Source organism: Rutilus rutilus (genome assembly GCF_951802725.1).
Source record: "Rutilus rutilus genome assembly, chromosome: 2".
NCBI classification, from domain to species: domain Eukaryota; kingdom Metazoa; phylum Chordata; class Actinopteri; order Cypriniformes; family Leuciscidae; genus Rutilus; species Rutilus rutilus.
In genome coordinates this window covers 39,689,917-39,715,611 of record NC_140210.1, presented here as the reverse complement: position 1 = coordinate 39,715,611, position 25,695 = coordinate 39,689,917, and the positions used below count along the sequence as shown (strand labels likewise).

The following is a 25,695-nucleotide window of genomic DNA, read 5'->3' as shown; positions in this document are numbered from 1 at the left end:
CTTGCTTTCCCTGGGAATTGAACCCATGAGCTTGGCATTGCAAGCACCAACGCTCTACTGTTTGAGCTACAGGAAAGCTAATTGAGGTGAGGATTTAAATGCAGCAGTATTTTATTCAAATAAACAAAACAAGATGGAGACAGAGAAAAACAGCTAAACAAAACTAAGACAATAACCGACAATCAACAGAAGAAACTCAGGAAAACTAACTGAACTAGAAACAGGTGTGGAACATAATCAGTAACTATGGTAACAAACAAGGGTATGTACTAAAAACGGAAACGTTTTTCCTTTGTGTTTTCCACGTACATAAACTGTCAAAGCGATGCCAGTTCACATGGATTTTCGAAAACGACTAATAACGCTGTTTTATGCTGCCAGGCCAGTAGATGGCGATGTCGCTTTATAAAGAAACACCTACGCATAACATATAATACACATGCACACGACGTCACTGTTTTCATGACGTCACGTTTACACAGAGACGATAATGGTATCGTTTTCAAAAACTTGCCCTTTGAAGCCCATTGTCAAAAGTTTGCCATTATTGTGTAAATGAATGGCTAAAACGCATTTAGCTGAATACGGTGACGTGTAAACGGCCCCTAAAACACAGGTGATGCTTTGGTACCAGTTTGCACACTTATGCACTATTTTAAGCAATGTTTATAGTGTAATAGTGTGAGTATGTGTTCACAATGAAAATTCCAACAAGTGCACTTTAAATACCCAAATGATGCAATTTACAAACTGAATTTACAAAGTGTAGAATGTTGGACATTCACTCAACTGTCACAGCTTTAAAGGGGAGGGCTATCAGAGTCCACTGCTGGATGACAAAATATCCTTTTAAACCTCATACGCTATATGGTTCAGTTCATGGTGCATACTAGAATAAGTGCATATTGTATAGTACACAATGGAACAAAAAGAAAATTCATAATAAGAGTCTTATAACCGAACTAACTGAACCATACGTGACTGAACAGTTTTCTCAAACGCAAACACAGAGTATCCTCAAGGTCCTGGATCAGTGTAATACAGTTGTATTGACACATAATCTGTGACCATCTGGCCTCAGACTTCTGGGCCTACAGCTAAGTTTCGCTTCATGTCCTTTATGAAGTTTCATCTTGGATTTGAACAGTCCTTCTCCTGGACCTTTTCCCTTCAGCATTCTTGTTATGCAATTTTATATGAGACATGTCACCACAAATCAAACTTTGATGCCCTCTTCCTTCTATAAGTCGACTAGACTCATAAAGCTGAAATAAAATATAAATATTGGATGAAAAACGAGCTTAAATGTTGATAAATGAATTATAAATGTTGCTTTTGCTACAAACTGTCACGGGATGCACACACAAAAAGGTAAGGTCCAAGTGCAGTTTAATGGGGTAATCCGTACTCACAATCCAGCCAGGCAAAAGGTCAAAATCCATGCAAGACATAAGATAAACAAGAAACAACCAGGAGTGGAACAGAAAAGTGCAAAAAGACATTAAACAAGGAATCCACAACAATCACAGAAACAGACAGGGTATAAATAGACAGGAACAAACAATGTGAGTGGAAACAGCTGTGTGCAATGATCAGTGATGAGTTCAGACAAAGGATTATGGGAAATGCAGTTCATGAGTGAATGACACCGTGGGGGAAGAGGACCTCTAGTGGTTACCCAGGGAAACACAAACCAGACACTGTGACACAAACTAAAACAAGTTTAAGTTGAAGTACTAAAATTAATAAAACTAAAACTGAAATAAAAATAAATTAATATACATAATAAAAAATATTAAAGATTCTCTAAAATGTATTAACCCTTTCGCACGTAATCACACCGGTGTGATTAGAACGGTCAGTGCATCACGTGATCAGCTGCTAAATTCAAATGTGCTTTTGCGCGTTGGCTGGCGCTGAGTCAGAGACAGGCGCGCTCAGAGCTGTCATATATCACAACTTTTCAGTGTTTTCAACCACATAATGTTTATTTTAGGTTTCAGGCATATAGACCTTATGTAGCCCCGCCCCTTTTCAGCGCTGCGCTCGTTGTCTTTTGACTTCCGGTCTGTATTTTCACAGCGATCTTGCGTATTTATGAATGAACGGCTCGTTTTAAAATCTTCCCGGTCTACTGACATTTGTTAAGACATCTGCTTTAAAACATTACAATTCTCATGATAACTTTCGTTAACTTTACATTAAGTAAATTCACTTCAAAAGCTAATTACTCCTGGACAGCAATGCCATAGAAATATACAGAGCGACTGCAAAAACGGAAGTTCAAAGACAATATTCTAAAAATGGCGGCGCCCTCGTTTCTCTGGCGCATAAGGTCTATACATTCACATAAGTACTAAAAAAACAAACATTTTGAGTTGGTAAAATACACACTGATGTCTATGGAAGAGGCAATAATAATCCTTTCCATTATAATTAAACACGTTTTATTCATATCAGATTCACATTGTGTAAGTAACTTTAAAGTTTACTCTATTCTTCTTCTAGTTCACCAGCCACTTACTTTTATGTATTTCGAGAGAAGTGGATGAATTCACGTGTTGTAAATCCAACAGATCCGATTCTCTGAACTGCGTCTGCAGCACAAACTAAGATGGCGGCTCCCGTCGCGCATACAGCTCAACTAAAGGCCTATTTATACTTCTGCGTCGAACTGCCGCCGCAGCTACGTCGTAGGCTGTGTGTAGCGCGCGTACCCTACGGCGTACCCTGACGTGCACCTCTCCAAAAATGTAACAATGCGTCAATTCTACGCGGACACAAGCGCTGTGATTGGTCTGCCAGAACCCCTCCCTCGGGGTTTCACATGCTCCCTAGGTGCGCGTCAACGCGGACAACGACACAGAAGTATAAATTAAAACCAACACGTTGCCTACGGCGTATAGGCTCCGGCGTAGGTCCGACGCAGAAGTATAATGAGGCCTTAACGCGATCGTTATAAAGGTGCTTAAACAACAAAACACTTCCACCTGCATATATTTGACAATAGGAATATCAGATATTTCATGCCATAGCTAACAAATTTGTGAGTATTTTGAATAAAAAAGGAAAAATTACATAAAAGCAGATCATCATTCATCCAGCACTGTTGTTGCTGCGGTGTGTCATGTGACAAGCAATGACGCGTCACCATGGAAACCATAAAGTGACACGTTCTAAATAACGGTCGCCTTGAAAAACTCACGCTGGGCGGTCAGCCTGAATATTTTAAACTTGCGTGTGAAAGGGTCAATAGCTACTAATTACATCTTCAACCGTGTAATTAGATGACAGTAGTTACTGTCTCCAAAAATATTGCATTACTTATTACTAATTATTTTCTAAATCCCATATCAACCTAGACTTGAAACTGTGAAACTGTGTAAAGGACATGAAACTGTCCTTTACAGACATCTTGGCAACATACAGTACATGTGGTATCTTTATATAGCATGGAATCCATACGTTTATGAAGTGTGAATCTAATGGACTGGCACTGAGTGAAATTGATAGGTTTAATTGGCAAGCTTTGTAATACGACATATGCACACTGCGGTAGGAGTTCATCTGGCAGTGGCAAGGCCACCTACTACACTCCCCATATGTATGAGACAGAAGGGCTCGCCATCCTTCGGCTAATGTTTACCGCACTGCTGTAAAAGACGCCGTCCAGGGATGAGTAATTGACCTTACACACCGACACAACCTAAAGTCAGTCAATACGCCACTGAAAATGATGCGTTGTGCATTTGAAATCTGCAAAACAACAGCAATGTCAGCCATTTTGAAGTTTCTTCAAAAAACAGACTTTTTCAAACTCAGCCCGTTGGATAAGTCTGATGACGTGTTTACTGGCGCGAGGGCGGGACAACCTGTCACTCACATGAAATCCACAACCATTCAATCAATTCCCCAAGGACAAAATCAAGTCCCGCCCTACTTTTTTTTTCTTTCTTGTTCAAGAAGCCTTTCACTGTTATACATTATAACAAGGAAGAAAAGACTATCGCAGCTTCTGTTCCATGCCCACTTTAAAGGTTGCTCTCAAGCACATCTACCATGTTTGTAGTTTTTTTGTAATTCTGAGCCGAATCGTTCTTCAAAGCACAGTGGGTTGTGGGCAATCGAACTATTGTGTGAACGGATCCACATCCCCAAAATCTACTGAAAATTTTATCCATCCAGGGACTTTTGGCATAGCGTTTTCAACAAGCTTTAGGAAAAAAAACAGCAAACACAAACTATCCAAGAGCAGCAGCCCTTCCGGCTCACTCAGTGTCTGTCTGAATTCGCTAACTTGTTTTCATACACTCTTTCAAGTGGACTATATTAGTGGAGTAATGTATGGAATACATACGTGGGCCAATTTTCGAACACAGCCTATGGCACATGAGACAGGAAGTGAAACAAATGTCCAAAGACAAACTCTTTCGGGATCGGGAAAGGTCCATGAGCCAGAACTCGGAACTTGGGTCTCCCAAAGCAGAACTGCATTACATAAACTTGTCAGAATTAAGGAAAGAGTCCACAAATCCATACACAATAGCAAGCACGTCTAAGAAGTTGTAACCTACGTCTATTCATTTTTTGTGTGTTTTTATTGGTCAAGTCTACTGAAACACATGGTGTGCTTGATCTACAGCCTGCAGACATGGACTGCTGAGAGTCAATTCAAAGGATTTTTTACCAGCAAGTCAATTCACACAGGACTACTTTCACCTGTGGGTATTCTTTTAGGGCATTTTATAGTAGGTAAAAAGACAGTGTAATTCTTCTCTGTAAAAAAGTTTAAGAATAATCACTGACATGGCCATTTTGGACAGGATTAAAATCACAGAGGATGTAAAATTAATCCCGTCTGAATAGGCCCGTAGATTGTTTTTACAGTATAGTTAATAGGCTTTCTTCCCTCCAAACATTACTCAGTTGTAGCCAAGGGCTGTGACTGTTATAAATTGGGTGTATAGAGACAGTACACAGTTTTGTGCAGGAAAATAAACTAGAACAAATCTGACTTGGACAATTTAGTACTGGCAATGCTAAGCTATGGCCGCATGTCACTATTTGTTAAGACAATGTGAAATTGTTGCCGAATTGCTTTTGGTGTCCGAGACTGGGATAACTTGGTCTGACAACACCTGTGTGCAACATATTATTTTTTCAGTGGGAATGATCTTCTCCTCTCTAATACAAGAGCATGGCCCAATACCATCCATCCAAAACACTACCCACAAGCCATTTGGAGAGTTCAGCCTGTGAAACTATGTATAACTGGTTTTTGTTTCACTGCTGTACAAAACAAACATGCTCGATATCAAATGCAGTGGATGTATTTGACCATTACGGAGCATTTTTTGCATGAACTATCCTTTTAAAAGTTCAACATGACTTCTCTAACAGGAATCCAATAGCGTTCAATGCTTCATTTACTGTTTATTTATGTACCGTATTGATAAAAAACAAAAACAAAGGTAAATGCATGATTTGTGCCCTTTCAACTAGTTTACACCTTTCAAAGCCATACTTGAGTGTTATTTCAACTAATTATGTTCCTGTGTTGTTTTGTCTGTAAATATGTTTATGCATATAATTCAGCGTACATAACTAGAACTTAAAGGGATAGTTCACCCAAAAATGAAAATGCTGTCATCATTTACTCACCCTCATGTTGTTCCAAACCTGTAAGTTTTCCTTTCTTCTGCTGAACACAAAAGAAGATATTTTAAAGAAGGTTGGTAATTAAACAGTTGCTGGTCCCCATTGACTTCCATAGTATTTTTTTTTCCTACTATGGAAGTCAATGGGGTCCATCAGTCGTACGGATACCGACTTTCTTCAAAATATCTTCTTTTGTGTTCAGCAGAAGAAAGAAAGTCATACAGGTTTGGAACAACATGAGGGTGAGTAAATGATGACAGCATTTTCATTTTTGGGTGAACTGTCCCTTTAAGAAAATACTTAATAAGGTGCTCAGAACAGCACTGTAGTGAAGTGTCTAATAAATCTAATCAGAATGCACAGAGAATCAAGCCAGAGCCTTTGTAAATGAGGGAAGCTTAATCAGAATAAGCTCAACATGTAAACAGCTTATACTCATTACTCGCACAAACATGCATCAGCAGTATTAAAGTCATTTTTTTCAGCTTTAATGGCTGTGTTGTGTTATATTAGGAATGCAAAATTAACAAGCAGAATTGCCTTGCTTATTTTACTGAATTACAAGTTATACATTTGTTAAAATATATATTGTTGTTTAACATTAGAAAATATTCGAATGAAAATAAATATGAAATATGCAAAGTCTGCTTTTAAAAGGCACTATATCGTACAATGTTTGTGAGGTTAAAGCTTTTTTTTTTTTCTTTTTTTTTTTTTATTACAGATCGCTTAAAAAAATAAAAAAATAATCACACCCCTTTCTGTGACAGACACTAATTAGAGCCAGGGGAGTGGCCCACACTTTTTAGCCAATCAGAAATGCCCTCTATCTGTCAGTCATTTTATGCATTCAGATTGCATGGCATCTTTGAAGGGTGGGATTTTGGCGGTACATCATGTGATCAGGTTTGCCAAGTCAATTGGGTTCCTTTTAAACTGTTGGGCTGAAAAGGTTGATTCCCAACCCGATGATTTACCAGATGATGAGTTTTGTGAGGAAGGGCATTGGTAGGAAGCTCCTTTATTTATGAAAACAGACTGTGTTTATGATTAGCATATAGTGAATGTAAATTATGTATTATGTACTTTTTGATTGGCCTATAGGCTAGTTTTGTTACTCAGACCTGGCAATCCTGCATGTGATTGAAGTTAGCACTAGTGGCATGAGGACTTTACAACCCTGCAGGGCAGTGAGATCAGTCCACTACTTTTTAATCTGATAATTAATGATGTATTTGATGAGGCGAAATCAGATATAGGAATGGAAGAGAGACTGTAAGCTTAAGTTCAGCAATATAGAAAACAGAATTTAGAGCGGTGCGATGCTTGTGTCTGAGTTATGGGATGTGAGCAGAAAACAGAGGAGCTGAAGCTTAATACCAGGGGCCTCATTTATAAATGCCGCTCTCTACGCAATAATTGGTATTTATAAAAAGCAAACTTGACAGGAAAATGTGCGGTCCTTCACGCAAAATCTGACCCAGGCGTACGCACAAAAACGGGTGAAATGAGAAATGGCGACACCGTCGGCAGATGGAAGAAACACGTGAAAGTGTGTGAAATTGTGTGAAACTGTAGACCGTTGTTTAGAAAGAAATGGCAACACTGCCTCTCATAAATAATATGAAGACTTCACAAAGCAAGTCTTACAATTAACAGCCTAACACCCGTTTGATCGATCTGCAGTGTAAAACAAACCAAATCAAACGAAGATTACAACAGAAATGCAAATTAACACATATTTGCAAAAAGAAAAGTGAAAGATGTTCTGCAATAATATTGGCATGTTATGCAATTCATCCTCATAACACATCTGTAGCTTGTCAGATGCAATCAAATGGATGGTAATAAAATGCCATGATGCCATCACAATGCGTAATGACGCACAATGGCTGATCCTGCGCTCTTAGAAGATGTGGCAAATGGAAGGATTCGAAGCGAACGCATCTTCAGACAGCAAGAAGATTTTGATGTCCGACCATTTCTTTTTCATTTCGGCCACGGTCCGAGGTTGTGAGGCTGCATGCAGCATTAAAGGCGTCTGCAACCTTTTGCCACTTAAGTGCCTTTTTGGCATTAGTAATACCCACACTGTGCCCTCCAAACAACATTTTACTCCTCTTTTCCACCTCGCCAACGATCATTTCTACTTCACATTGAGTGAAGTTACGTGTCTTGGTTTTCCTCTCTGTGTTTGCCATGATTTCGCAATCGATGAATATTAACTTGTGGGCGTTTCACGGACTATTTATGGGCAACTATGGGTGTGACATGAAGCCGCAAAAGCTGCGCTACATTTAGAATTGATTGTGATTTATTATGGGAAAACTGCGTAGGATGTGCGTGCGCACGGTTTTATAAATCTGAATATTTCTGTGCGTACGCACGTCCTATGTTTCATCCGTACGCCACTTCTGACGCAAATCCTACGCAAAGTTTTATAAATGAGGCCACTGATCTCTAATAATTTGAGGACCTAAACAAATGCCAATATAGTCAGGCTATACATTATATTTAAAGTACTGTAGGTGGCGGTAATGATTTAAGGAATGAACAACCATCAACAAGAAGAAGATTTTACAGCACTTTTTTTTTTTTTTTTTTTTTTTTTTAATAAACAGTGCCACTGATTTTCAATTGGACTAATCTTCCACTGTATCACTGGATATGTATATTTTTTTTCTTCTTAAACTCTCCATTTTAAATTGCCATATTGTTTGAGATCATTGTCCCAGTAGGATGATCCAGCAGACTGAAGCAGGCCCTCTTGCAGTGTTTTCCTGTATATTGCACTATCCTTTTAACAACATGCACACTGTTGATGAGAAAATCACACAGCATGATGCTATCGCTAGTGTAATTCACTGAAGGAATAGTTCTTTTGTACCACTCATACAGTAAAAATGTTTGTTTTTTTCCCTTTTTTTTTTTTTCCTAAAAAGCTATCTCTACCACAAAACCTTTTCATATATTGAAACTGGGTCACTATTTAAGTGTGTTCTCAAAAGAGTCTATGGACCTTTTGGATACTTAAGTCACATACTTAAGTACTTTTTTCTAGTTCAACCAACTACATCCAAATGAATTTTTAGTGGATGTATGAAGTCATGTTGCCTTCAAGTGGAGTTGAAAATGAATATATGAATGTTCCAAACCTGTACGATTTTCTTTCTACTGTTGAACCCAAAAGAAGATATTTTAAAGGATATTGGTAACCAGACAGTTGACGGGAGCCATTGACTTTCATGGTATGTTTTTCCTACTATGGAAGTCAATGGCTACAACTGTTTGATTGCCAACATTCTTTAAAATATCTTATTTTGTTTTCAACAGAAGAAACTCATACAGATTTGGAACAACATGAGGGTGAGTAAATGATGACAAAAATCTTTCATATCTTTCATCTTTCAAATCAAAAATACTTTTTGCAGCCGCTGTATGCTCTTTAGAAAATCTTTTCTGCCTGTCTTCATATTATACAGAGCTGTTCCCGTGGTTGAGCAGTGCACTGGTGCTTTGCTCTGTTACTGAACTGTATGTAAATGTCAAGGCAGCTTTTCAAATAGGCTTCTATAAGAGATAGCGTTAAGTGTTGTCTGATGGACTATTTTACCTGTTTTACATGGAGACTTGCAGCTAAAGCTAAAGAAGAATTTCATTATTCCATTTATTTCCCAGAGTACCCTTCTGTTTGAATGGTTCTTCGCCCTTTGCTCTTTTTCTCTTTTTGTTACTGTACATGTAGAAGGCCGTTATGGCTGATTTCATTGTTTTCTTCCTGAAAAGATTTGGGTGTCTATCCTTGTAAACTAATGACATAATTTATAGCACAGATGCTTCCATTTTAACATGATATCTTGAATCAGAATGTGCTCTACCCTATGATTGAAGTAGCCTGGGTTTCCCCATGCTGCCTTGCGCGCAGCGCGATTTTATTCATGCTGCTAGGCAGCCTGGACACCATGGACCTGGGCTGCGTTCATCCCCGACAAAACGTTGCACAACGTTTTTTAAACAGAAACGGTGATGTGTTGAACACACTGTTCTGATGACGCAAGAGTTGCAACTATGGCAGCTGAGAAGGCCATTCTTTGTGTTCTTTGTGAAGAATTTTCTGAGCCTGATGAATATATATGTATAAATATGTGTTTAATACTACAAAATATGCCCGATGTTACAGTTACTGTACTTGCCGCCCAGAACAAAAGAGAACATCCCAATCGAGTGAAGGGATTGCTGAAACTGAAATGGAAGTACACATCTTACCTAATTCAGACTAAAACACATCTATTTAGCCTCACATACTGACTTTATTTGTAGTTCATACTGTTTTAATACCCTGTATTTTCTTTCTCATTTTTAGGAAAAGCACTTAATTACCATTGTTTATTTCTATACCAAATGTCATACACTTGCAATGAAGCTAAAAATATAAACAACTACATCATTATGTTGATATCCTATATTTTTACAATAAAACTTACGACAAACATGTCTTCTAATATCCTCAGTTGTTGCGTATACCGAGCTGCATCGAACACATTTGTAAATTACTTTCCTTGAACCCATTGTGCGAGTTCACTTTAATACCGCGTGCTTTATATACATGTTGCTGCTGATTGGACTGCAGTTCTGACACACCCACCAAACAAGAGAAAACGTATCTCAAACCCCGTTGCACACCGGTGCACGCCGTTTCCAGGAAACATGACGTTCAACCCGGAAACCGTAGCAAAACGTTGCGCACCGTTTTGAACTTGAACGTGCCCCAGATTTTCCCCTCAAAAAGGGAACCAATCACAGAACGGGGAGGGAGCAGCAAGACGATGGCGACGTCTATGCGACACACCGAAGCAGTGTTTATATCTATGGATCCAACATGGCATCAGACGCGAAGTTACCTTTCGATGCAGCCTTAGATAAGTAGTTTAGAACGCAAGTTTATTTCGTCTTCTTCCTCGTCGAATTTCTGTCGCTCTACATACGTCATCTGGTATAACTGAAACGATTGGCTATGAGCCATTTGATAGACATTCGTAGCGCCCAATAAATGGCTCTGGGCATTCGTAAACCACGCCTCAAATACGAGAAAATGAACATGTGGTTCCCAGACCACGTCTCAATGAGAAGAGGTCTGACGTTAGCCAGGCTATGATTGAAGGGCTTTTCAAAGAGTTAATATGTATTTTTTTCCCACACTTATTATTGAAACCAAGTTTTGAGAGAATCGATGAACTCTTCCCCCATAATGATCAGCGTTCCTTGAAAAGGCTTTGAGGTTTATACAGGTATGAATTCACTCTTGGAGCATAAATAGATTGTAAGTTTATGAGTCTACTTTATTTTCCGCTCCAGGCATGAATTTCCTCGCTCTCTTTCCCGTCTCTAATTTTCCTGGAGGAATTTGACTGACCTAGTTAGCACAGTCTTGTGCACCTTAAAAATCTTATAAAGGATATTTACAGCGCTGTATTTAGATTCAGCATGATATGATTAAGTAATGAGGAGATGAATTATTAGGGTGTCAAGGAGGAAGCCTGATGCATCATTTAATGGTGTTTTATGCTGAGACGAAGAGCTGCAAGATGTGAGGATTTGTGAATTTTGAGGTTGTTATGGGTTGATTTATTGAGCACTTTATATAATGGGTGATTCAATAATGATTCTGATTCTGATTTGATGAGGGCTTTTCTGCTAAGAGTCGATTTTGTCACAATCCCCGTGCTGTGTCTTGTGTTCTGTAAAAACTTTTATGTTGAAATGTATTCTCAGTTCCCATTGTTTCTGTGTTCACTTCCTGTGTTTGGTTCCTGTTTTGCCTTGTACCTTGTTTGTCACCATAGTTACCCTCATTAGTTCCCATGACAACAAATCACCAACACCTGTCCCTCATCAGCCCCTTGTTCAGTGGCGTAGCGTCAGGGCATGCAGGGTATGCACGTGCAAATGGGCCCGGGCCAATAGGGGGCCCGCCCATGAGGAGCTTTTAATTGAAACGAGTAAATTCATTTTAAATTCGTGGCCACAATAAATATATTTCATTATTTTTTGTATGCTTGTCATCTGTAGTAATTTCTTGTTTCTCCCTAATGTCTACTTTCTCCGACATTTAAGGTGTGCATTTTTTTTTTTTTGCACCCCGCAGCTGACGTAGAAGAACTACGCTGTCATTTTTTATATGACGCACACTACATCGCCGCGCCAAATTAAAAAAAGAAAACACAGAGTGAGAGGTTACTATCGGCTAGCTAATTGAACATTAAAGGATGGACAAACATAAGTGGGGCATTAAAGAGAAAAAGGAGGGTGGAGAAGTTATAGTCGCGACACAAAAAGTACCCAAAATAGACCGTTTTTTTGTGCAAACCTAGTGTAAATGACAACGATGTCGAAGGTCCCTGTTACTGTTGACATCGTGGATGAATTTGCCGAAAGAAAGGCCCGGTGAATGCAACTAAAATGAGTGAGTAGTTTTATGTTTTTACATTTTGGGCCGCCCCAAGATCAGTAGGCCTAGTTTATTATTGACATTGGCAGTGCCTTGGTTGTTTTAGATTTGTTTTTGTTCCGTTCTGGTTGTGAAAAATTGTTGGGTAGAGTGTGTTTTTTATGGTATTGTTTAGTATGGTATTTTCTTGATACACTACAGTGAACGTCTATATATGAACGTCTAGCCTATATCTATATCTTCGATGTACTTGTGGGCGGGGGGGCCCGTAAAATTTATTTTGCATATGGGCCCGGGACTGACTTGCTACGCCACTGCCCTTGTTAACCTGTCTACTTAAACCTCTGTGCTTCATTTGTTGTTTGTTGGTCGTTGCTCCTGTTTGTGTGTTCCTGTTGTCGATCCCCTGCCTTCTGTGCGGATTATTCTCTTGTTCTTGGACTGGATTATCTGTGTTTATGTTTCTCAAATAAACCGGTGGCATCTGGGTCTCTGCCTCGTCCCTGCTCTTATGCATGAAAAATAGAATCCAAAATTATTTTTTTATTTTATTTGATTTAACTGGCAAGTAACGTCCAACACAGATATATGGGAGTGTATGAAATGTTTTTGAGGAGTTGACATGCTTATGGCATCCTGTCCTCTAAAACAACTTTAAAAAGCATTTTGCTATTTTTTTTTAATCATGCACGCAGCTTTTATGATCTACAGTCATATTTTATTAATTTGTCACACCGTAGGACTTTTACAATTAAGGCAGAAAAATAATTGAAATGGTGACCAGTTACAGGATCTAAGATAGATATTTAAAAAAAAATTATTTGAACATCATTAATCATTCATTTTGATTTGATTAATTAAGTGTATATAAATATATAAATCATGACAACTCTTGGAATAGTTTTAGCATGTTATTGAATACAGGGTTATTGCAGGTTTCAGTAAGTCTATCTATCTATCTAACATGGATTATCTGATAATGACATTTTATTTCATGATTATAGTGACAAAAATTATCACGGTTATCACAGAATCCTGTTCAAAAAGTACCGATACTACACAATTAAATCAATTCACCAAGTTTTATGTCGAAAATAACAAATAAAATGTGCATCAATATGCACTTTTTGTTTACATAAACATTAAAATAATACCATTAAAAATGATGGCAAGATTTTAAAAGAGTGTCTTGCAATATGTTATCTACTATCATGTACAAGTTCAAATAAAGTTTTGACAAAAAAGGTTTTATAAAAAGAATGAGTCAAAAAAGATAAATTACTGACATTTACAATGCACATTAGCATATCTTTTATTAAAAATGGTAAAATTCGGTCCGATTTTCCTGTGGCGTCTGTCGTTGCTATGCAACCATGCACACCGCCCTCCACAACGACAAAGTTTTAGTGGCTAATGGATTTCCACCACCGAAAAACGCTTGCTGTAGCTCTGCTACAAGATTTATTTATGAAGAGAAAAACACCCGTAGTGTTTGGGTGCACCCCCATCCTTCATTTTGACTGAGCTTTCAATGTTTTTATGGAAAGGGTGAAGCTGATTGGTTGGTTCTTGTCACATGACCTGCGGTGCGTTTGCGGCATTCTAAAAAGTTAAGATTTTTTTATCTCGCTGCGCCTGGAAAAAATGAGCGCGTTGCTTCAATTATGAGACCTACATTTGAACGAATATGAGCGTGCAAAAGACGCGATATGTAAACGGCCCCTTGGCGAGCTTCCTCCAATCAAGCCACGAGCGACGTGTTGGAGACCCCTGCTCTAGAGCTCCGCTTTGTAGGCTACGACTTGATACTTTTTTGCTACTTTGTAATAACTTTCTGCGGCCAGCTTTTCTGGAAATGAACGAGGGTAAGACCTGACTAAATGAAATTTAAGACCTCGGATGAAAATCTGGCCGTTTTTAAGACGTTTTAAGGCCTTAAAGGAGCTGTATGTAAGAAATGTATTTCAATTAATCATAAAATGGCCCTGATATGTCACTAGACATTAAGAAATCATGTTCATTTCAAATACTTATATCACTGACAACAGTAGTCCGGCCAGGATATTGTCATTTAAAAAGTGAAGTTGCAGCCCTCAACTGATGTTGATGTTGTCATGTTGTGTTTTGGCCTGAAGCCCCACCCTCCACCTATCTACCAATCACGAAGTCAGTAGTGTTTCGGCATCCGGGTTGCCAGCTCAGCTCTAGTTACCACAGCTGCAGCTACAAACGTTCGTGCTGGATCCTGCAGCCCAGTGTTCGAATTATACCTTGAGCTTCGAGGGGTACCGCTATTTCGACTGGTGACGTCACTTTTTTGCCCATTTTATAGGCTTACACAGAAGAACCACTAATCTATATCAGAGTTTTTCCTGGCTCAAAATGAGGCGGAGGTGGTAAAATCGTAACTCTAGGGGGGTTCGGGGGCATGCCCCCCCGGGAGAAAATTTTGTACATTTTAAAGTTAAATTCATTAATCTGGTGCACTTTGAGTCACTCGAATCTGTTTTTAAAAATAAATAATAATCCACCCGCCAACCGCCTATATTCTTTGATTTAGATATCTGCATCTGATCATCCCATTACAATTATTCAATTAAGCATGATAATATGGTAACATATCACACTGAAGTAGGCTGATTTAAAATGAACATTTATTTAAAATAAAAGTTCTTCTTTTGGCAAAATTACATTTCCTTTATAACCTAAACAGAGGCTTTACTCCCTTTAAACTTAAATTGTCAATGTTTCATTTTTGAAAACACTTATCGGAATAATTTTTTGTACCTTTATAAAGGGCATTTTCCCCCTAATTTTATTTAATGCATGCTCTAAATTTCATTTCAAATTCTTACATTTTATCAATACATTCAATTAAAATAATAAGACACTAGGCTGTTACTAATCAAATTAAATAATTTACATTGAAAAATTATTACTGTATTAAATGAGATTATGAGATTGTTTTGAATATTTTTTGAATATACAAATAAGGAATGTTGAAAAGAATCATACTTTATTAAACTAAACCGCCAGTAGGAGGCGGCAGGCGACCATCTTAATGAGCGAGTCATTGAGTCATTAATTTAAACGATTCGTTCAAACGGCTGATTTATTCAGAATGAGGCAGTTTAATAATGGGTAATTGAATCTTTGACTCGAGCGATTAGTTCAAAATGCTGAATCATTCAGTAATGAATCATGGATGCGTGTTGCTGTGAGATGCGCTATGGTTCTGTTGTTTGGAACTATTTTCGCTGCTGAAACAGAACAAAAACTGTCATTGCGTCTAAAAATGTAAGTAGCCTAACTTAGTTTTAATTATTTGTTTATTGAACTGTTATGAAATCAATATCTCGGTTTCAATCGTGATAGCATTCAGGAAAACAGCATTCTGGTCGTGTGTAGACTATAATGTTATTGTTTCTTAACTATAATTAATATGTTATAAATAACTGCGCGATCCTCAACAGCGCAACTTTGTTACCGTCTGTACATTAGATAAGTTACCATGATGGGAGTCCCGTGTCTTTATTACACTCAACACATTATAATGATTTATCTGTCATCCACCCTCGATTGAATGGAATGTTGTTATTACTTGGCCCGCTCAACCCGCGGATTATGATCTGTGCAGCACTATCGACAAACTATCGAGTAGCCTACGTATGTAACGCAGCTAACGTTAGTGATATAAAAAAAACATGGTAAAGAACAGAGGCTGAACGTACCAGAAAAATAATACAGCCCGATGGGGGGTAGGGTTTGAAATCGTATTTAAATACATACTATTTTGGATAGGCTAACATTATATATTTTTTATTTTTTTAAATCAGTACCACCCAACTATTATTTTACTCCCTTTTGGGAGGTACCAAGTCTCATCTAGGGGGGTCGGACCCCCCCAATACCCCCCGTAATTCGAACCTTGCTGCAGCCAATCTGGCAACCTCGAGACAGGGGGGAGGGGGAGGGGATACACCGCTCTACAGTAATTTAAAAGTGATTGCAGTACCAGTTTTGGCCACAATCTTACATACGGCTCCTTTAAATTAAAATTTCAGAATTCTAGACTTTTTAAGACCCTGCGGAAACCCTGTGAATATGGCAGTGTTAATGTATTTGGTCTTGGCGGACTAGATTTGCTATGCTGCTGCTGTTGATCATTATTGCTGTTGCAGAGCAAGTATGGACTTGCCACAGCTAACAGAGACATAGACATGCTGCTGTGAGCATGTAAGATATGCTGCTTCTTCATAAATAGACATACATACTGTAAATCCCCCAGCAGATCTCGGCAGGTGGAGCTGGGGGAGGTGGAGGGGTTCAGAGGAACTCTGATAGCGAACTGCAGGACTAGCTTACAGCAAACAATGAACCAGACTATTTAAATGTTGAGCAAGCAATCTCATTGACTCTCATCAGAAGAGGCCAATTAGCTTGTGCCATGCGGTCTTGATGTGATTGCTTGCAGATTGCCTGAACTAGATATACATTTAACTTTTTACATTTTCTTGTGTTCTTGTACAGGTGATCCTCATGCTGACCAAACTGTACGACTTCAATCTGGGAAGTGTCACGGAAAGCTCTTTATGGAGGTAAGAATGTGAATGATTATTCAATCTGTGTACATGCTACTGGGGAAATGTATTACAGTCATGTTGCGTAATATACCTTTGTGACTGTTTGTTTATTTAAGAAAGTAGATAAAATGCCTGTCCCTGTGGTAGTTCCTCAAACATCAGAAAGAAACAGATAAATACAGTGCGGTTTAAAGGTTCTCATAGTTTCCCTGCAATTGCATTTGTTTAAATAGTGTGACAGTACAAACACGTCCATTAGTGTGACTTTTAAATCAACTCTGTATTAATAGACTGTTGAAGCTACATTAGCTGATTAATGGCGTCTCTATCGTTGATTGTCTTTACCCTTTTAAGATATGCAGCACACAGCTCATTGATGTTTGTGGACGTGTGCATTAGAATAACATGACTGGATCTGACGTTGAGGATCTTAAAGGAACACACCGACTTTTTGGGACTTTAGCTTATTCACCGTATCCCCCAGAGTTAGATAAGTCCATACATACCCTTTTCATCTCCGTGCGTGCTGTAACTCTGTCTGAAGCACCCACCGCTAGCCTAGCTTAGCACAAAGACTGGAGGTAAACGGCTACAGCTAGCATACTGCTACCAATAAGTGACAAAATAACGCCAACATTTTCCTATTTACATGTTGTGATTTGTATAGTCACAGCTTGTACAAATAACAAGGTCACATCAGACAGCCATCTTCTAACCGTATACATACTGAATGTTAGCTGGAACCGTTTACCTCCAGTCTTTGTGCTAAGCTAGGCTAGCGGTGGGTGCGTCAGACAGAGTTACGGCACGCACGGAGATGAAAAGGGTATGTATGGACTTATCTAACTCTGGGGGATACGGTGAATAAGCCAAAGTTCCAAAAAGTCGGCGTGTTCCTTTAAAGGGATAGACACCCTTCATGTTGTTTCATTCATTTCAGTTTTTTTTTTTTTTTTGGGCTATTTCTTTAACTTCCACTAATCTAAAGCTCTACAATCATAAAACAAATGGTGAAACTGGCCTCTGATCACTAGATCTGGCAGCTTCTACCAGCAGCAGATTGGAGTGGAGATGCTCAGCAGACTGTGTGGCCCTTTAGCTTGGAAAGATGGAGCTTCCATCGGAAATGCAGTGGCCAAACGTCCTGTGTTATAGCAGGACAGGAAAAGATCCAGCTGAGCTCATAAACCAAGGTCTCTCAGAAGGAAATCTGATATGTTCAGCAATCTCTTACTTCTCAGGCAATGCTTTGCTGTTGACCCAGCATTTCAGTAATGAAGTTAGTGACCCTGCATAAAAATATGCTGGTAACCAGAGGGTGATTAATCAAATGGCAGTATGCAGTGTAGTTACCAACCCAATCATTTTAGATGAATGGGAAATGATAATTGGATTTCTAAATGATGTCTATCCTTTGTGGGAGTCTGTGTGTGAGTGTTCTGCGGTGATGTCTGTCCTCTGTGTGTGCAGTTAATCATGCAGTAGGTATAATGAAAAAAATGTGTTTGTTTTTTTTTACACCCTTATGTCAACACAACAAGTACTGTAAATTTGGACTAAATATATACACTAACTGTTCAAAAGTTTGGGGTCGGTACTTTTTTTAAAGAATGTATTAAATTGATCAAAAGCGTTAGTAAAAACCGTTTAAATTGTTAAAAATATATATATATTTTTTTTTAAATAAATGCTGTTCTTTTGAACTTTCTGTTTATCAAAGAAAAATGTATCATGGTTTCCACAAAACTACTGAGCTGCACAATGGTTTTCAACATTGCTAATAAGAAAAGTTTCTCGCTGAACACTCAGCTTTGATTTTACAGGAATAAATAACATTTTAAAATATATATTTTAAAAAAGCAGTTAGTTTAAGCTGTAGTCATTTTTTTTGCCAATATTACTGATTCTACTGTATTTTTAATCAAATAAATAAAGCCTTGGTGAACAGAAGAGACTTCTTTTAAAAACAATAGCAATTCTTACTGACCCTAAAGGTTTGAGCAGTGTAAATTATTGATATATTGATAAATCACTGCATTGTATATGCAATAAGGGAAAATGGGTTGAGTTGTCACAGTTTTTATTTAATTTGTCCTTTTCTGTACAGCACAAACTTTAAAGTCTTGCCTACGAAAAATGTATTTAAATGTCTACAATGCGATCCTAAACTCGATAATGAAAACGGTGCATGATTTCATGTGATTTTGAATTGCTCAACCTTTAAATATCCTGATGAATTTGATGGGCATTCTGCCTCATACGAGTTATTATATAAGTGTACAGTATCCGTGTGTAAGTATACTGTACAGTGCAGTATAAGTGTAAGAGTGTCTCATGGGAGTTATCAGGTCTAATAGATGGTAATATAATAACCAAGGCCATATAGCAGGCCAGGTGCATCCTATGGTGTTCCCTCAAGATATTTGCATATTTCAAGACAATTATTTCCAACTCACCTGGGTAGATAAATTCAGGAGTGCTTTAATGAATGTAGTCAAATGCCTTTCGTGGCAGATAATTAAGCTTTCATGGGAAGGTATAAAGTACAGAGACACTTCCTATACAGTAGTTACTGTAAGCATTTTTTGGAGTAGCAGTATGTACTGTATAGTGTAAGTGTATGTAGAAAAACACTGTAAGCATATGGTCAGCAAAGTTAGGGCAGGTGAACATTTGCATGGTATTTATTCCGTAAAGTATTAAGAGACGGTACAATGATTCGTGTTTAGCTGTAGAGAAAAGTTATTTGGCGTAGGTCCTTGTGAAACATAGTTCATTGCTTATACGGAATACTCCAGGTGTCAAGCAGTGATTGGCCAGACCTATTAATATGAATAAGTTATGTGGCATTAGAGTTTTCCTGGTAGAACTTACACTAAAGCTCTCGTTGCTATTTGTAGAACCAGGAGAGTCTTTGTGTAACCATTGAATATTATTATAAAAGTACCAGCCTCTAATACCCTTAAACATTTACAAAGCCAAAATGGACAAAATTTTTAGACTGAGCTTCTGCAAGTTCTTAATTTGTGATATTGTTGGCTTCAAAAAGAGCTGTATTGTGATGGCTGCTCTCATTGAGGTGCTGGTTATTAAATGTATTTTGTGACTGAAAGAAGGTTTGATTTATGCCCATACACACAATTTATTCAGCCTTGCGTACTCGCTTCAGTAGTTTTCAGTCTCTGCCAGTGTGTGGAAAAAGGAAATAACAGGATTATTAACTTTTCATTTTTTCATTGAAAATGTATTTCATTTGTTCAGAAAAATTACGTTGTAAATGGGTTTTGTCAGAAAACCTAAAAAAGTGCTTTGTGTGGTAACGTCTGGTTTTATTGAAGTCAGGAAGTCAAAATGCTGCTTAATATGAATTAATTGATCAGTTTACACACACATGCATCCATCTATCTATCTATCTATCTATCTATCTATCTATCTATCTATCTATCTATCTATCTATCTATCTATCTATCTATCTATCTATCTATCTATCTATCTATCTATCTATCTATCTATCTATCTATCTATCATTTCGAACCATCCCTTATAGGTTACGGTGATGCATATACAGGGAAAGTGAATGGGGCCAATATTTAGAGGAATTTAAAGATATATCATTTTTATACAATCTTTTATTTTTTATAAAGCCACCTATTTTAGCTGTAAAGCTGTTTAAATCATTTATTTGAGTTGTTTTATGGTTTTAGGCATTATGTAAAAGACTCTTCGGTGACATGCGGAGAGTGGAAGGTTTCAGGTAGTGAGATCCTGTAGTGAATTCATAATCATAATGTTTATTACAATGAATATTCTGAGAATCGGTAACACTTTACAATAGGGGTACATAAATAATCATGCATTACTATAATACCTGAATTAATAGTTACTTCAGTGCCGGTCCTCCCTATAAGCAAAGTATGCAAGTTGCGTAGGGCCCCCAAACCACCAGGGGGCCCCCTTGCTCTCAAGAATGATTTAGGGCTGCGGTTTAGTTTCGTTTTCTTTTCCATTTTGCCTTCCAACGATTATGAAAACATGATGTCACTTTCCGTTCCTTTCCTTTAAAGTGGTGCACTGTCACCCATACGTAACATCCAAATCAGTAAAATCATGTAACGTCACGTGTACAAGCTGCGAAAGAGACGCTGTTGGTGGCTCTCTGTTTTTGTCTGCGCGGTCCGAGATGGAGAGAAACATGGACAAGTACAGGCTACCTTGGGCTTCGAGTGTGCGCTTAGACAAAACATGCAAAGATATGTCAAAATGTCTGTCTTGGGGACTTTTTAACTTAAACGCATTCAGTTATATCTTCAGTAAACATAAACAGCTGGGAAAGTAATGGAATGCTTGTCAGTATATTAGGTCAGTGCATTTGGTCTTAAAGTGACAGCAGCCTAATAAACCCACTGCTCTGCTATTATTAGTAGTATAGGCTAAATTGCTCATTTCATGCATATCTTTTTTTCTTTTGTATTTGTCCTATTGTTTTTTTTTTTTTTTTTTAATTGTATTATTGAACGTTTCAACTCACTGTTGTTGGTTGCCAGTGAAATTTTCATTCATTTCATCATTTGGGGTTTTTTATGAACGTACTGACTTGACTAAGACTGGAGTCATATGCATTCATGCATGAGTAACAGCAACCTTAACTTACTCAAAGTAGGTCATGGCTTTTAAATATATTGGTATTTTTCACACGCAATAGATTAGATTCTCAAAGGTACAGCTTGTGAAATAATGTGGTCATGTACAACTACAGTAAATTGCAAATGTTTAGTGAAAGAAACCTTGACTATATAAGTGAACTAGACAGTAGAACATGACGCAGGATATTTAAAGCGCCATGTTTTTAATGTATTAATTAAGATCTCAGAGCAATGCGAGTGAAACTCTAAATGGTCCAAGGTCAAACTTCGGTGGTGAAAAAAAAAGAAAAGCTGTTCCACAGCTTCAGGCTTGAATTTTGGAACGGAAGCAGCAAAAACAAAGTACAAGCTTGTTATAAAAACATGAAGTTCCAAGTGTTTTGAAAGATGTAAGAATGGCACTGGAGTTCTCTCGTCTTATCAAACTGCAAGTCAAATGAGGTTTGTGAAACTTTAACATCCAAACATGATTTTTATTTTTCTGGTGTACGCTTGATTGCACGCTTTTAAGTGGTAGCGGATATTTTGATTCTCTGATGTTATGTGTCTTTGCGTAATTTCTGTGTGAGTTGGCAAGACTTTTCTCTTCTAGAATAGATTTGAAGTGGCAGTTCTACCTCAGAATAAAAAAAAAATACATGTTTAAAAAATGTCAAGTCTCAACCGAACACAAGTTTCACATTAGCACACAGATGAACGTATGAATATTTGATAAAACTCACCACATCTTCACCACAGCCTATTTTCAAATGCTTCCAATATTCAACATTTCATATTACAGGAAATGTAAACAATGTTGGATAGCTTTCCTTCTTTCTCTTTCTGTATGTCATTGTATGTATGTGTGTGTATATATACCTCTAGGCTAAAACAATTGAATGGAAAATGAGGCGGCCGAATGTCTCTGGCTTTCTGAAGGTCGACACACATTATTCTGGCACAAAAAAAAGCCTCAGTTTACTAACTTGTGATTGACAGTCTTGAATCACTTAGAATAGCATAATCGTGGCAACTGCTTTTGATTGATTTTAAAGAATCTTCAGAATATTCACAAAAACTACTATGGAATTTGTCATTTTAGTTGAACCGCTTTGCTATTTATCGTCCTTAAGTTGTCTCATGGTCAGTGCCTGAGCTCAATTCCTGGTAAGGACACATGGTTGGTATGTTGTGGTGTGGCTAAAGCTTAGTACAACCAAGTGTGAGGCTGACTTCTCTTAAGCCCTTGAGCAAGACACTTAACCCAAGGTTACTCACTCAATTTTTTTTATATATATATAATTATTGACCTAGAGAGTCATAAGAATTGTGCCGCAAGGGTTTTATCAAGGTTGAGCCAAAAACCTAGGACTAGTTTGCAAAAAAATGTTTTTTTAAATAATCTCCAATATTTAATGAACAAATTGATTGACAGCGGCGGTCCTAGATGTAAAGTTGCTCCGAATTAGGAGTTCTACCATGTAGTATGAATTGCATGGTGTACTATCATTTACGCAAGTGAAAAAAACGGAAGGCGCCCCCCGGTGGCCGATTTCTTTTGAATTTCTCACAGGCCTCTAAGGCCGTGAGCCAAACAGGCCCAGCGAGTTTCGTTCTGATCTGCCTCCGTTGACCTTGTCAGAATGCTGCTCAAGCTTTATTGGCGAATGTCCTCAAAGGCAGTCTTGGCACCTTGGACGAAGACACTGCATGGCAATTTTCAAGTCAATCAGACTTAGTGTTGCGTAGTTATAGCCATTTTTATGTTTTATCCATGTTATAGCACCACCAAGTGACTAGCCACTGCGTGCTTTTTCACACGACCAAAGATTGAGCACTTAGATATGTGTGCCGAGTCTGGTGAAAATATCCAACCCACGAATTTTACAGGCAGATTCGGAGCGGATCTTCTGTCGGATAACATTTCCAAAATGTTAAATACCGTTTGACTAGTAACCAAAAGTCCAAATCATATTCTCTGCTGCACCAATTTAACTGATATAAATTCTAGTGTAGAACATTGCATAGAAACTGTGTCTATTCCTCGTTTAGTGAGATCAAATAATAAATCTACTGCAGGATCTAGGAAAAATCTAATTGTTATTAAAACAGAAAATACTGCTATTAGTAAACAAAAACAATTTCTAAAGCTAGGTCTTCTAAACATTAGATCACTCACACCTAAGGCAGTTATTGTAAATGAATAGTCACAGATAATAGCTTCGATATACTTTGCCTTACTGAAACCTGGCTTAAACCAAATGATTATTTCAGTCTAAATGAGTCTACTCCATCAGGATACTCCTATAAGCATGAGCCCCGTCTGATTGGTCGTGGCGGCGGTGTTGCAACAATCTATAGAGATATTCTCAATGTTACTCAGAAAACGGGTTATAAGTTTATTTCGTTTGAAGTACTTGTACTAAATGTTACGCTCTTAGATGTTAGAAAAACATCCCTATTATCTCTAGCCTTGGCTACCGTATATAGACCGCCTGGGCCTTACGCTGATTCCCTAAAAGAGTTTTCAGATTTTCTCTCAGACCTATTAGTCAATGTCGATAAAGCATTAATTGTTGGAGATTTTAACCCTCTGGGGACTAAGCCCTTTTTGGTCCGTTTTCTCTATTTTTACATTTGGGCTTATAAACCATATGTAATGGAGATGGAACACCATGTGTTTGGTATCTATGGATTCAGAAGACCCTAAGCTAACATAAGAATGCATGTAATGTGTTTATAAAGCAAGTATGAGTAAAAAAATTACAATATACTAGAGAATTTCAAATACGAAAAGTTTATTTTTGTCATTTATTACTGAAAATCACACCTCACAACAATAGTGAACAGTTTTTGAACAAAATATATATTTTTCAAACCCTTTGCTTGACATAAATTTGTAATTGTTCAATCAAAAGTGTAAAGAACAATGAAATAATGAACTTTATATACAAACAGTCCCAGGCGTTTTGTCAGCATCGGATTTCTCCTCGTCACTATCCAGTAATTGTTCCAGAGCTTGTTCTGAGGTAAATCTTTTACTGCTTGCCATCATAAAAGTGCTAAAACAATAAAATAATAATGCTATAATTGCTAATATGCTATATATATATATATATATATATATATATATATTATAATCGTTCTGTCTCTCTCTCATATAAATCTATGTGTGTAGATCTCCGCTCCGTTCGCTCTCTGTCTCCTTCTCCACTCGACGCTGTTTGCGTCATATCACTTACTATAGTACCACCCCTTGCAAGGCTAAAGAGTCCTCTGATTAGCTAGAATACGTCATGGTAACCTTCCTCTGATTGGGTAAGAAAAATATTCCTTCCAGCGGCAATTTTTCCATTGGTCTTTGCGCGTGGAATATTCCTAACAGCATCGATTTCATTGGCCTTATACGCAGTGGTATTGCGCAACATGGAAGTGTGTATACCATATACCACTGTTTTCAGCGGAGTCTGAGGAAGACGGCAAAAAAGACCGCATCTCTCTATCATTAATAGTTTTTAAGATAATTACACATTTGTAAAAGTACGCCATTTTGGGCGGTACCGCCCAATCCGTCCCCAGAGGGTTAACATACACGTAGATAATCCAAATGATGCGTTAGGGGCTGCGTTTACGGATTTATTAAACTCCTTTGGGGTCAAGCAAAACGTTACAGGACCAACTCATCGTTTTAATCATACACTCGATTTAATTATATCACATCGAACCGATCCAACCGATATAGATATCATTCCACAAAGTGATGATGTCACTGACCATAACATGGTAACTTGCATATTACGTACTCCTGTAATATATCATGCTGCGCCGCGTTATCGATCAGGCAGAACAATCCTTCCATCCACCATAGATAATTTTTCAAATTGCTTATCTGATCTGTCTCAGCTGCTCAGTGAACCCAAACAAACAGATGAACTAGAGGAATTAACTAGCACTATGAGCACCATTCTCTCTGGAACATTGGATACTGTTGCACCTATTAGATTAAAAAAGGTCAGAGAAAAAAGTAAAGCACCATGGTACAACACTACGCATGTTCTAAAGAGAGAAACCCGTACTTTGGAGCGTAAATGGAAACAAACTAATTTAGAGGTCTTTAGAATCGCATGGAAAGACAGTATGTCACGTTATAAAAAGGCCCTAAAAGCGGCCAGGGCTGAGCACCTCCGCAAACTAATAGAAAACAACCAAAACAATCCTAGGTTTGTTCCTAACACAATCCTAACACCGTGGCTAGACTAACAAATAAACAGACGTCACCTGAACAAAATATCCTGCTACAGTTTAGTAGTAATGATTTCATGAACTTCTTCACTGAGAAAATAGAAAACATCAGAACCACAATTGTAAACGTTCAATCCTCAAT

The 25,695-nt window shown here is 37.9% G+C and overlaps 1 protein-coding gene across 3 annotated transcripts in view; it reads left to right on the top strand.

The window, feature by feature from the left end:
• The window catches only part of sorcs1 (sortilin-related VPS10 domain containing receptor 1), a 210,874-nt gene that overhangs the window by 100,357 nt on the left and 84,822 nt on the right, over nucleotides 1-25,695 (top strand). For all 3 annotated transcript variants that reach the window (XR_014626496.1, XM_084402210.1, XM_084402211.1), the window contains exon 2: nucleotides 16,637-16,704. Coding sequence is in view for 2 of the 3 variants with exons in the window: in XM_084402210.1 (XP_084258336.1) it covers nucleotides 16,637-16,704 (68 nt within the window). In the remaining variant the exon portion in view is untranslated. The remainder of the gene's footprint in view (nucleotides 1-16,636; nucleotides 16,705-25,695) is intronic.